Source organism: Octopus bimaculoides, chromosome 2 (assembly GCF_046866305.1).
Source record: "Octopus bimaculoides isolate indiv1 chromosome 2, ASM4686630v1, whole genome shotgun sequence".
NCBI classification, from domain to species: domain Eukaryota; kingdom Metazoa; phylum Mollusca; class Cephalopoda; order Octopoda; family Octopodidae; genus Octopus; species Octopus bimaculoides.
Genome location: NC_142929.1, coordinates 4910353 through 4924394, shown reverse-complemented (window position 1 = coordinate 4924394; position 14042 = coordinate 4910353). Strand labels below are relative to the sequence as shown.

At 35.5% G+C, this 14042-nt stretch overlaps 1 protein-coding gene across 1 annotated transcript in view; it reads left to right on the top strand.

Moving 5' to 3' along the window:
- The window catches only part of LOC106868897 (neuronal calcium sensor 1), a 326700-nt gene that overhangs the window by 235387 nt on the left and 77271 nt on the right, over positions 1 to 14042 (top strand). The window contains exon 3 of the mRNA XM_014914360.3: positions 2116 to 2164. Coding sequence (XP_014769846.1) covers positions 2116 to 2164 — 49 coding nt within the window. The remainder of the gene's footprint in view (positions 1 to 2115; positions 2165 to 14042) is intronic.

Here is a 14042-nt window from a genome sequence, read left to right as displayed (position 1 = left end):
CATTGTTTATTCTTCTTATTATTATTGTTATTTCTAATAATTCTAGAACAAGACTTTATGATTATCTTGTCATTAATCAAAACTCTGTTCTGACTTTAGTGCAAAGGGCACATTTATTTACTCTTTCTATGACCTTTTATTATTTCAAAAGTTTCTTTATAAATTGTTCTCCATCTCTTGTTCAGATGATTTCTAAAAATATCTTTGTGTTTATTGCTTTCTTGAGTTTCTTTAATTACTCTTGGTTTGACTGTTTTATAATTTAACTGACGGCCGGAGTTTTAATAGTTCGTGATTTGATTAAAATGAGTGTATATAATGCACAGAAACAATAAGATATCCTCTTTTGATCGTTTCATTTATCTCTGAACTGTATCCATGAGGTGTATAAATTTCAAATTATTCTCCATCTTTCCCTTTATTTTTGTCTGTAGAAATGCAATTGTTTGTGTTTTGTTTTTGTTTGTCCTAAAGTTTGTATTCTAAATATACAACTCTTGAGTCAGTGATTTAGATCTTTTGCTTGTTTCTGTCATTAGGCTGTGGCCATGCTGGGGCACCACCTCGATGAATTTTAGTCAAGTGAACCAACCCCAGAATCTATTTTTTTTTTAAAGCCTGGTATTTGTTCTTATTGACCCTTTTTTTTTTTGTTGAATTGCTAGGTTACAGGGATGCAAACACACCAACACCAGTTTCCAAGCTGTGGTGGGAGACTAACACAGGCACATACACATGTGTGTGTGTGTGTGTATATATATATATATATATATATATATATATATATACACGACTGGTTTTTTTCAGTTTCTGCCTACCATATCCACTCACAAGGCTTTGGACAGTTGTAGTACAGGATGTTCAAAAAGTCTCTCTGCAGTGAATTTTTTTTCTCCAAGATGTATTTCAAAACATGTGTAGAAGAGTCAACTTATGTATTGAAAATGAAGGACAACACTTTCAACACCTCCTGTAAAGTTTTTCTAAAGTCTTGTAAAGTCTAATATATTCTTTTGTAGTCTTCTACCATCTTATAAATATTTATTTTGCAATAAAATACTTACTGCGGAGAGACTTTAGAAGACACTTGCCCAAAGTGCCACACAGCAGGACTGAACCTGAAACCATGTGGTTGGAAAGCAAACATCTTATCACACAGACACGCCTACACTTAGATGTTAATCTTTTTTTTTATATTTCTCCAAAACGACTGAGTTAAGCATCAATCTAGTTGAATTAATTTAAATTCAAATGATTAATATTTATTTATACTCAATATTTATTGATTTCATAAATTTTAGTTTAGAATTATTCATTGTCAATATTATATTTTGCTTCCTTTTATTACAATGTTGACATCGCTTAGACAAGATATTGCTATGGCTATAATCTATAACAAATTACAATAAAGAAGTCTATATATATCTGATCTAATTGCCTTTATTTTGTTCAAGCTTACATTGATTTGTCAAATAGTTCAGATTGTTGCATCACATTCTCCACCCAACCAATATTAATTCGTTTAAAATAATTAGTATACATTTAATTTAAACATAAAACATAAAACATTTCCAGTAAAACACACAATGTCTACGATTTATGTATAATATACACCCTTCATGTTTAAAAATATTGAAAGTGGGGTTTTTTTATAATATTTTTATTGGAAAACTTACAACAGAGGTTTATTGGAAATAGTATTCTTCTGTGACTTCTTCTTCATAGAATTTACTCAAGTGGATATTTCTATCATCATCATCATCACCATCAATGTCTGTTTTCGATGCTGGCGTGGGTTGGACATTTTGACAGGAGCTGGCAAGACCAGAGGCCACACCAGGCTCTGTTGTCTGTTTTGGTTTGGTTTCTACGGCTGGATGCCCTTCCTAATGCCAAACACTTTACAAAGTGTATTAGATGCATCATTATACATGGCACCATCACCAGTGCTTTTTATGTGGCACCATCATCAATGCTTCTTATGTGACACCAGTACCGTATATTTTTAGACTTTTAATTGCAGATTTATGCAATTGATTCAGAAGTTTTCTTTTTTCTTTTTTTGCAACATATATAAATAAATGATTATAACTGTTTTCTTCTTTTCTTCTTCAGGTATAAAGGATTTATGAAAGATTGCCCAGATGGCAAGCTGACGTTAGAGGTAAGGTGTTCTGATCGATAAACTCCAATCCATTTGCATTATTAAATCTTTATTTGACTGCAATTTGCTTCATTTTTGAACAATATTCATTAAAAGTACATATTTTAAAATATTCTTTGTATTTCCTTTCATTCTTGTCAATAGAATACAATCACTTTCCTTCTTTCTCATGGGGGTTAGGCTTAGGCAGAATTCCACAATGATGTTTCAATGACATATTAATGGTTGCAAGACATCTCATAAATATATCCACTACTGACTCAGAACATAGCACAAGAGAGAAGAATCAAGGCAGTTTAAAATAACAAAGTACTTATTACATTATTTACATTTGACAGATATTTGTCCTCATCTTGTTTGTTGTTAACACAAACGTTTCAGCTGATATACCTTCCAGCCTTCATCAGGCGTCTTGGGGAAATTTTGAACCTGGGTTCTCATTCCTAAGGTATTTTTCAATGTTATCATTATTATTATTATTATTCAGGTTACTGCCTGGAATAGAACTCAGAATCTTGGGGTTTGTAGCCCGTGCTCTTAACCACGACACCATATGCCTGTGGGCAATTATGGAGTGAATTTTAGGGCTTATAAATCTAATATTCTCCTATCCTTCCTTAATACCGGTTTCCATATGCTATTGATATCTGCACTTGGTCTGCTTAGGAGGTTGTTGTGTCCTAGCATACGTACTGCTTCTTTTAGTTTTCGTATTTTCCAGTGATGTTCTCTGTCTATTATTTTAACTTCATCCCACTGGGGGAGGTGGTCTCCATTTTTCCCATACATCACCAGCTATACCTGATTTACCAATATCTCTTCATGTCACAGCTTTGTGATGTTCCTCTACCCTTATTTTGAGGGGGCAAGATGTTTCACCTTTGTATGACCTACCACAGCTGCAAACACAAGATGAGGACAAATATCCGTCAAATGTAAAAAACATAAATAATGTACATAATTCCTCATCTCTTAAATATAGAAAAGTATTTAGTATTGTAAAAACATTATTTATTGAAATCTATCATCTACATAGCAGACATTGCTAAATTTTTTTATTTTTTTTATAACCATTTGTAGCAAACGGAGGATTTTGTAGTTGAAGACTAGAGTTACGGATTGGTAGGAATGATGTTATACCATTCCTATAATAGTATTTATTATTATTTACTAAACACTAAACACAACAGTAAAATTTAATTTACTGCTGTCTACAACTGAAATTAGAATAGCGTTTTATGACTTGAAACTTGCAGTTTTGCTATAAAAATACATGTTTTTATCGTATTTATAGTCAGTTCTTCACTTTGTAAACAACATTTCTATTTTATTCTGTTTTGAAAGTTTTTGGTTTGTGTTTTTGTGGGTTTTCACTTATAGCATACTTCATACTCACTTTTTAAACAAATTGACATCAAAAGTATTTTAAATCTATCTATTAATCATGCACCATTCGAGTGTGAACATTGCCAGTGGCACGTGAAAAACAACATTCGAGCATGGTTGTTGCCGGTGCCGCCGGACTGGCTCCCGTGCAGGTAGCACGTAAAATACACTTTTTGAGCATGGTCGTTGCCAGAACCACCTGTCTGGACCACGTGCCGGTGGTACGTAAAAGCGCCCACTACACTCTCGGAGTGGTTGATGTTAAGAAGGGCATCTGGCTTTAGAAACTTTGCCAGATCAGATTGGAGCCTGGTGCAGCCTTCTAGTTCCCCAGTCCTCAGTCAAACTGTCCAGCCTATGCCAACCCATGATGATGATGATGATGATGATGAAAATTATCACCAAGATCCTTCTGCTTAATAACTAATTTTGTAAAGACACAGTTATGGGTGTGTGGGGAGAAGTTTGCTTCGCAGCCACATGGTATCAGGTTCATCTTATACCATAGTCTTGGACTGGCCAAACCCTTGTGAATGGATTTGGTAGACGGAACCTGAAAGAAGTCCATCCTACACCTGCATACATACATACAGGTGCGTGTGTGTCTTTGTGTCTGAGTTTGCTTCAGAAGAATAAGTACTGGGGTTGATTCGGCTAAAATTCCTCTAGCCAATGCTCCAGCATGGCCGCAGTGTAATGACTGAAACAAGGAAACAATAAGGACAACAAAAACAAACATGGTGAACCGGCCCCTACATGTGTACTGAATCTCTAAATTAACCCTAAATTTAATCTGCAGCAGATTACACAACACATGCTTCTCTGAGGAAGCCAAACTTAATAAGATTAACAGATAATGAAACAAGAATCGGAAGCGTATCTGTCTATTTGGAAGTCAATAAAAGAAATATTCCATGATGTTGAAAGCTTTAGTAATTTGGCATCTTGTTAGCACATCTCCTATTGTTGTTATTGCAATTAATTTATTCCTTATTCCGAAGCTCTTAATGAGGATTAGCTTGTAATTTAAGCCTCGTTTTTGTTGCAATGGTTTTATTTCTCTTTTGTTTTAGCGTGAAAGACAAATTGGATTTGATAATTCGATCCGCTAACATATATTAATTATCTCCCCTGTCATTGTTATTGCCCTTGGCTTCAACAGCTGATTCATTGATAGATATACGTCTTTCTTCCATCTTCCGCATGAGAACTTGTATTTATAACATTACTAACCCTTGACCTCAATCTTTTAATTATTGTTACTTTATCACTGCCTGACAATTACCTGCAGAGCAGCAGGTAATCTTCTTCCCATTCGACCAACTTTATTAACTGGTTTCAATTCTTTATTATCATATGTGTATGTGTATCTATGCCTCTGCCTATGTGTACACTGGCTTCAAGCCTGCTGTCATAGTTTCTGTCACTTCTTGCTGTGTCTTGTAAATTATTGGTTTGACAAAGAGTGTAATGAAATAAGTGCCAGGCTGAAATAAGTATTGGGGTTTATATGATCCATCATCATCATCATTTAATGTCTGTTTTCCATACAGGCATGGGTTGGACAGTTTAACAGGAGGAGCTAGCAAGGCCAGGAGCCATTGTCTGTTTCGAAGCCATTGTCTGTTTTAGCATGGTCTTTACAGCTGGATGCCTTTCCTGGTGCCAACCACTTTACAGAATGTATGGGGTGCTTTTCATGTGGCACCGGCACAGATGCTTTTTTACATGGCACCGTCTGACAAATAGCATGTATAGCAAATAGAGTTTTCCTGAAACAGTATGAAATTATTTGTAAAATGTAATTCAAACGGTAATTAAATGGAGGAAGCAAAGCAAAATCAGTCGATAGAACAAAGAACACATAAAACACTTGAGGAATAAACATTTTAGTAACAACAACAACAATAATAATAATAATAATAATAATAATAATAAATATACTTCCAATAAAGATCTGAAATTAGCCATGGGGTATGGTTGAACACAATCGATACGTAATTTCTCTGAGCAATTGAGACTCTTAAAAATTTTAATTTGTCAATACCAACCAGAGTATGTTTTACATTTATTTTGTTATTTTGGCTGTGTGGTAAGTAGCTTGCTCACCAACCACATGGTTCAGGGTTCAGTCCCACTGCGTGGCACCTTGGGCAAGTGTCTTCTACTATAGCCTCGGGCCGACCAAAGCCTTGTGAGTGGATTTGGTAGACGGAAACTAAAAGAAGCCCATTGTGTATGTGTATATGTATATATATGTGTGTGTTTGTGTGTCTGTGGTTGTCCCCACAACATCGCTTGACAACCGATGCTGGTGTGTTTACATCCCCGTAAATTAGCGGTTCAGCAAAAGAGACCGATAGAATAAGTACTAGGCTTACAAAGAATAAGTCCTGGGGTCGATTTGCTCGACTAAAGGTGGTGCTCCAGCATGGCCGCATTCAAATGAGTGAAACAAGTAAAAGAATAAAGAGAGTGCTTCAGCAAGTTTGGTGATGTCTATTCCTTGCTGAAGAAGTCTAATGGAAATCAAACGTTGACCCCCCCCCCTCCCCATATTGGTGAAAGTAATTTAAATAATATTAGTCAATGACTAATGTTGTATTTTCTTAATTGTATAATTAATTCTTGTTAACTTTTTAAAGCTCTCTGCATAATCATATTAATATTAACCTGACTCCTGCCGAGGTCAACTTTGCTTTCATTTTTTGGGGGGGGGGCAATTAAATAAGTACCAGTTACACACTGGGGTTGACGTAATTGACTTAAACCATTTATCTATCCTTGTTTTTTCCCTCTATGTTTGTCTCCTCTATGCCCCATGTGGGCAATAAAGAATCAAATATTAACCCAACCCATTCTAAGTCTACCTGGCAAGTTGTAGAATATGCCAGGTAAAATTCATGTTTTATGATAGTGACCCTGTTTTGAACAACTCTGACAGGTCTTCTTTTCTTTTATTTAATGTGTTTTCACTTCTCAGGACACTAAGAAAAAATATATGTAAAAATATGTTTTCGTTTTTCAATCTAATTTTTGAATGAGCCCTGAAAACTAAGTCATATTTATCGTAAAGTATTGATTTTTTTTTAATATATATATATATTTTATTAACATAAATTTCTATGTCTTCGCTGCCATTTTTGCTATAAATGACACCAGAAATTCAAAATGTCTAAGCTATCTATAGTAAAAGAGAAACATTTTTTTTTTTTTCGGTATTTTCAATATCCTGAGCCAAAAAAAATCACCAAGTTGTCTTTGGAATTGATTTTTGTTACTGTTGTGTAGCTCCAGATTAATGTCATGTAGGAACCAACAGAACATCTTGATGTAACACACTGGGCTATTGTTCCAGATCAAACTATACAATTACATAGCTGAGAGCCATACTGCATACACGCTGGCATACAGTGGATTGTTCTGTGATGCGTTGTCTAATAACCTGAACTCATGCGCTTTCCTCTGTCTGGTTTATTTCTGTGTCTCTAGATTATATTAGAGGTCATAGCAGAAATAGTCAAAGTGTTCATATACATGCATACATTTGTGTGTGTGTGTGTGTTGCATTTTCTTGCCACTGTTCATGTCTTAGTCCAGTATTAAGGAACATACAGACAAACTTTGAATTTTAGTTTTATATGTGTGGGTGTTTGTGTGTGATACTAAAATTCTGTGTTTATTCTTTAATTTTAGACCAAGCTATGAATTGTTGCAGGAAAATATTTGGATCTTTTTTAAAACGGGGGCCACATTTTTCATTAACGAAACACTTTGAAACTTGGAACACTGGTAGAATGTGTCATATAAAACATCTTTTTCTCTTAGTCTTCTTTAAAAAAAAAGAAATCCATAAGTTAGTCCATGTTAAAGTTGTCGTATTTCTGTAATTTCAACCAATCACTGACGTCCATTCAGCCGATATACATTAAGTGCCGACTACATAAACAAACGATTCTGAAACAATTAACCCTAACCCTAACCCTAGGTTTAGGGTTAAAGCAAATTTAAAATGAAAAAAGCAAATAAAACGAAGGTATGGAGATTAAATACGCTTTACATCGCTTAATCAGCCAAAAGAGTAAATGTAAACAACTAATTGTGATAACTGATAGGAATGGTGATACTGGTAACTGTGATATCAGTGAGTTGGAAGTTGCAGCTTTTGTCACTTATATGACAATGCGTCTGTGATTGGTTGAAATTATCGAAATAAGACAATTTTTTACATGAAATAAATTCGAATACAAAAATATTTTTCTGTTCTATAACACAAAATAGATAAGTATACGAAGTTTGAAAGTCTTTCCGTACCAAAAACACTACGTAAAACATTAATGAAAAATGTGGCCCCCGTTTTAAAATAGATCCAAATATTTTGATTTATGTTACCTTAGACATGTGTCCTTATGAGAAAAAAAACCCATAAAAACTCAAGTACATCTGACCCTTAGAAACCCCAAAGCAACAGGGTTTTTTTTCGTTATTATATAAACATGTTTACAAAAATTTCTTCTGACTCTGATGAAAAGGAAAATGAAAAGAACACGTTGACCCCCACCCATGCATACACACAAGGTTGAGACAGACAATCATTCATAACAAATGAATGTACCTGAAAATACACATAAACGCATGCATAAATACACACATACATACACAAACACACATACATACACATTCACACACTTTTAAACAATGTTTTCTTTTCGTGAGTGAAAAAGGAACATCTGTCTTGTTCTTTTCTTCTTTTATGCTTTTACTTGTTTCAGTCATTTGACTGTGGCCATGCTGGAGCACCACCTTTAGTTGAGCAAATCGACCCCAGGACTTATTTTGGGGGAGAGGGCCAGTCAATTAGATCACATATATATCTAAAACTATATACATACACAATCACACATAGATGTTCTCATGTAGTTTTAGATATATATGTGTGAATAAGGCATCGAGCTGGCAGAAATGTTAGCATACTGGGCAAATGCTTAGTGGTATTTTGTCTGTCTTTATGTTTTGAGTTCAAATTCCGCCGAGGTTAACTTTGCTTTCATCTTTTCGGGGTCGATAAATTAAGTACCAGTTGCATACGGGGGTTGATCTAATTGACTGGCCCCCTCCTTCCAAATTTCAGGCCTTGTACTTAGAGTAGAAAAGGTTGTTATTATAAATAGCACCATTCAAGCATGGCTGAAGCCAGTGTTGTCTGACTGGTTCCCATGCTAGTGGCACGTAAAAAACAACCACTATACTCTCGGAGTGGTTGGTGTTAGGAAGGGCATCCAGCTGTAGAAACCTTGCCAGATCAGATTGGAGCCTGGTGCAGCCTTCTGGCTCTCCAGTCCTAAGTCAAACCGTCCAACCCATGCCAGCATGGAATGCGGACATTAAACGACGACGATGATGATGAAGAACCTCCTAAGATAGCAAAATCAGCCAGTAGCGTCTGTGCAGTCTTCATTCTCTGCTGGATTGCTAAGTCATATTGTATTATCAGCATTATACACCATCCAGTACTTGACTTCAAATCTAAAATGCCATTTTTCCTTGACATGGATTCAGTTGATGAGTTCCATATTTTTCTCCCAGACAACTGGCAATTTTCAACTGCCCACTCAACAACATTTTGCTCCAAATCTGGCCACTTATGAGGATGACCTCACGCAGCAAACTCTATTTCGCATTGTTTGAAGTTTATTCCATATCTTTCACTAGTTTCTCATAATTTCTCTCAAGTGCCAAATTCTTTAATTGCAACACAGTTATATGTTTTCTTGACTACTTCAGTAACTTTTAGCTTAAATGTTTCATTTTTGCTATAACAAAACAAAAAAAAAAGAAAAGAAAGACAATAAATTTAAAAGCTAAAACTATCACAAATAGATTCCACAAGTGCTCCATAGTAATTAACATCAGCTGTTAATCAAGTTAGATTAGGTGGTAAATTTGACGTTTTTTGTTAGTGCAATCCTCCTGATTGTGATAACTGATAGGAATGGTGATACTGGTAACTGTGATATCAGTGAGTTGGAAGTTGCAGCTTTTGTCACTTATATGACAATGCGTCTGTGCGTGAGTGCACATGCATATATGTGCATTCGTGTGTGCATGTATGTGTGTGTGTGTATATATGTATATACATATATATATTTTGTTTTTGGATTTGGTTTGCAAAATTCTTTATGCGAGTTCATGTGTTGAAGTGTCTGGGGAGAGTCATTCTCTTTTGGTGCCTTATAATTTAACACACTCACCAGTAAAATTTCCACTTATTTCAGGACACTTGCTATGCAAGTACATCTCCATAGTATATATATATATATATATATATATATATATATATTTATACTTATATATTTATACATATATAGGTTCAGAACTCAAAATATGTATATATATTTAATTAATATTTAGCAAAAAAGTTACTCTCAGCATCTGAGTTATTCTGTTGCTTCTGCTAAATATTAATAAAGATAAATGAATGTACACACACACACACACACACACACACACACACACACACACACACACACACACACACACACACACACACACACACACACATCAGAAAGCTTACGTGTTTGGAATTTTCCATGTATTTTATGTAAAAGTCAACTCTAGTTTTTCATAAATGATAGTGTGTATGCACTCACACACAAACCACACACACAAATGTGTATATGCGTGTGTGTGTGTATATATATATATCTGTGCATATATATGCAAGTGTGTGTGTGTGTGTGTGTTTATCTATACGCACATACATATGGACATTCCTTTTGGATATACAGAAATTAAGAGTTAACATTTTCATGGACCGAATACTGAATATTAAACCTTTACAAACACCAAACTGAGAATGAGAAAGAAAGAAAGCACACAAAAGCCTGATGTATTTCAAGCCCCTCCAACCATATTACTTGTTACATCACACTGCGTATGCTTTCATTGCCATCTGAAATTAGATTCTTTATGTTTGTCTGCTTTAACCAAACTAATGCACCTCTGCACATCTGACTTGCATCACTTGTAATAGACCAGAATACTTGTATGCAACTGACTGTAACACATGATGCTATTCAGTTTGATGTTGTCACTTTTGCAGTTGACCAGCGGTTAATGCATGGCTTGAATCCAACGGTTATTTGGTTCGTCTTTCTATAAGTGTTTGAAAAAAAGTATAAGCTTTAATACTGTATGTTCTCACCTGTTTTTAATTACTTGAATTCCTCCTCTGAGGAACGAGCTGGTTTCTAACACTAACAAAGATTCAATGCTCCGTCGTTGGAATGTCGATAATGAAAACAATGTTACATTTTAAACTTGAGACACATCTTGCATATTTTTACTGTTCCACTTACAGATCATATTTGTAATGTACAAGTTAGTTGGTTGATTCCTGTTTCTGAAAACCCTAGCTTATCCAGAGTGCCACTTAAGCATTTGCTCACAGAGCCAAGTGCACCAGTTATTATTGGTATAAATATGAATTTCAGTTTTAACCCTTTCGTTGCCATATTTATTTTGAGAAGCTCTGTGTTTCTTTCAATTAATTTTAAATATAACACAGAAGAGTAGCATAATCAATATTTATAACTGTATCTTCAAGGTTAAAAAGCACCATATGAACATGGTCGTAACTTGTGCCACCTGACTGACTCTTGTGCCAGTGGCACATAAAAGTACCATTTGAACATGTTCCCGTGCTGTTCCCGTGCTGGTGGCACATAAAAAGCACTATTCAAGTGTGGTCGTTACCAGTGCCACCTGACTGGCTCCCATGCTAGTAGCATGTAAAAGCACCATTTGAGCATGGTCGTTGCCAGTGCCACCTAACTGGCACCCATGCCAGTACCACCAGATTGGCTCCCATGCTGGTGGCACGTAAAAAGCACCCACTACACTCTCAGAGTGGTTGGTGTTAGAAAGGGCATCCAGCTATAGAAATCTTGCCCGATCAGATTGGAGCCTGGTGCAGCCTTCTGGCTCGCCAGCCCTCAGTCAAACCGTCCAACCCATGCCAGCATGGAAAGTGGACGTTCAAAAACGACGATGATGATGATGATGATGAAAGTTTAAGTGTTTTATTGTCTCATTTGTTTGTTAGGTATTTTGTAGCTATCTTCTGCTTTTGGAATGCAGAAACATAACCTTCAAAATATGACATGACATGGTGGTCACAAGTCCAAAAGGAGCTACATTTTATCATCCTTTCCTCGTTTATGGAAAAAAACACCATGCAGCACATTTTTGTTGGTAAGCAGGGGTTTCTTCTTGCAAATCTTTGCTGGGCTATGCTAGCCTTGTGCTTCTGACTTGATATTGGAAGGTTATGAGGAAATGAAGGTTGCCTACACTAACCTTAAGCCTCTTCCACTTTTCTTTTGAGACAGAGTAAATATAACAGTTAATGTACAAGTTTAACAGTCGATGTTGGGAAATTGCAGGTTTTTATGTCTGTGGAGTGGTTCCCCCTACATAGACCAGCCGAGTATTCTAAATGTTTGCACCGGTACTGTTACTGCAAATGCATTAGGAAACACTGTCTTGTTCTAAGAGAAAAGTTCAGGCTGTTGTATTTTGGATTTCTCTTCTATCTCTATTTACAACATCTTAATTGATATATTCTCATTATTACATAGGAATATGTAGCGGAAAAGAGAGGATATTGATGCAGAGGTTTTGGGTTTGGGGAACAGTTATTCCCTATTCAATATGTGCTGATGTCATTAAAAAGCTCCTGTTTCCCAGCATGCTGTCATTTGTTGGATGGTTTGACAGGAGCTGGCAAAGCTGGAGAGCTGCACCAGGTTCCATTGTCTGCTTTGGTATGGTTTCTATGCAGTGCTCTTCCTATCACCAACCATTTTACAGGTAATGTCAGGTGCTTTGTACATGAACCTGGCACAGGTGATTTATACATGGCACCAGCAGAGTTGCCAAGTAACTCACAAGACAAGGACCTCTTAGTTGAGAGAGGTGGGGGTGGAATCGAGAAAAGTGGCTATGTGCCAGGCGAGAGGTTAGAGTAAGATAGAAGGACAGAGTAGCCACCCCAGTAGGACAAGGGAGGAGATGAAGGAGATGTAACATGGCTGCAGTCTAATGACTGAAACAAGTAAAAGATGAAAGATAAAGGTATTTTGTGAAAAGTGTTGGAACGTTAGTCTTAGACTGTATTCATCTCTGAACTTTATTGTTCTGAGTTCAAATGTCACTAGAATCAATCTCGTCTTTCAGCCTTCAGAAATAATATAAAAAAAAAAAAGAGGAAGCATAAAATCGTCAGTAATATACTAGTTTAGTTCGGTTGATTTAGACTTGTTGAAAGAAAAAAATAAGAAGAGTTCAGATATATTCTTCACTTTTACCAAAATTAAATTTTTAGCTGTTTTTATGTAACTCTCATAGTTAACAAGCATTTGCATCTGCTTTCGATGTCTTTTATACTGTAAATGTGCTGTTTTACATTTTTCTTTTTATTTATCATACTTTTATCTTTCCCAGTCTTATTGATTTTTATCAATCAGTTGAAGATAATTTGGTGAAACAGTAAAGATAAAGAAAAACATTTCTTAGAGACTATGAACAGTTCCTTTTATGTAAAATGACTGAAGTCTATTTACAATATTTAATAGGTACTGTATTTGTATGTAGTAGAATAACTAGCAAGGCAACAGTTTTAGGCAGAAGATGAGAAGGCTATTCTAACTATCAATTCTAAATTGTATATTAAGACGTATAATGTACAATAATAGTCAAAAAATAAAAAGTAGGGGTTTTTTTTTTTCAGTGGAAATATTAAATTTGATGGCATGTGAAACATGATAAAGGACATTCCGATTGATAAGAGCTTTTAAAAAGAGAGAGATAGTCCAAAAATGGCTCGTTTTGGCACAGTAAAAAAAAACAACCCAATAATCATGTTTTATTTTTTTTAAATAAATTTCCTCAAAGTTTTTCAAGTCCTCTCCTGGAATGAAGGAAAACAGTATTTTTTTTTTTCTGAAATTTTCTGCTTTGGTTTGTTTTGTTTTAGAATTTTGGACCTTTTGTTCAACCATGTTTTTTTTTAATGCAAGCTTTAAAGGATTTCTTAGAGTAAATTAGTAATGACAGTAGCGCTACCGAAATGTTCACCACCTCAATAACAATAGCAGTTCATGTACATTTTCATCATCATCATCATCCTGTTTCCATGCTGGCATGGGTTGGAGGGATTTACAGGAATTGGCAAAGCCAGGAGCCACATCAGCTTCCATTGTCTGTTTTGGCATGCTTTCTACAAATGGATGCCCTTCCAAATGCCAACCACTTTACAGAGTGTGCTTTTTATGTGGCACTGGGATAGGTACTTCATATGGAGCACCATCTCCACTGCTCTTTACATGGCACCATCACACTGGTGCTTTGTATGTGGCACCAGCACTGGTGCTTTTTACATTCTTTTACATTTTGTTCTTTGTTATCTCTTTTTTTTTATATTATAAGGTAT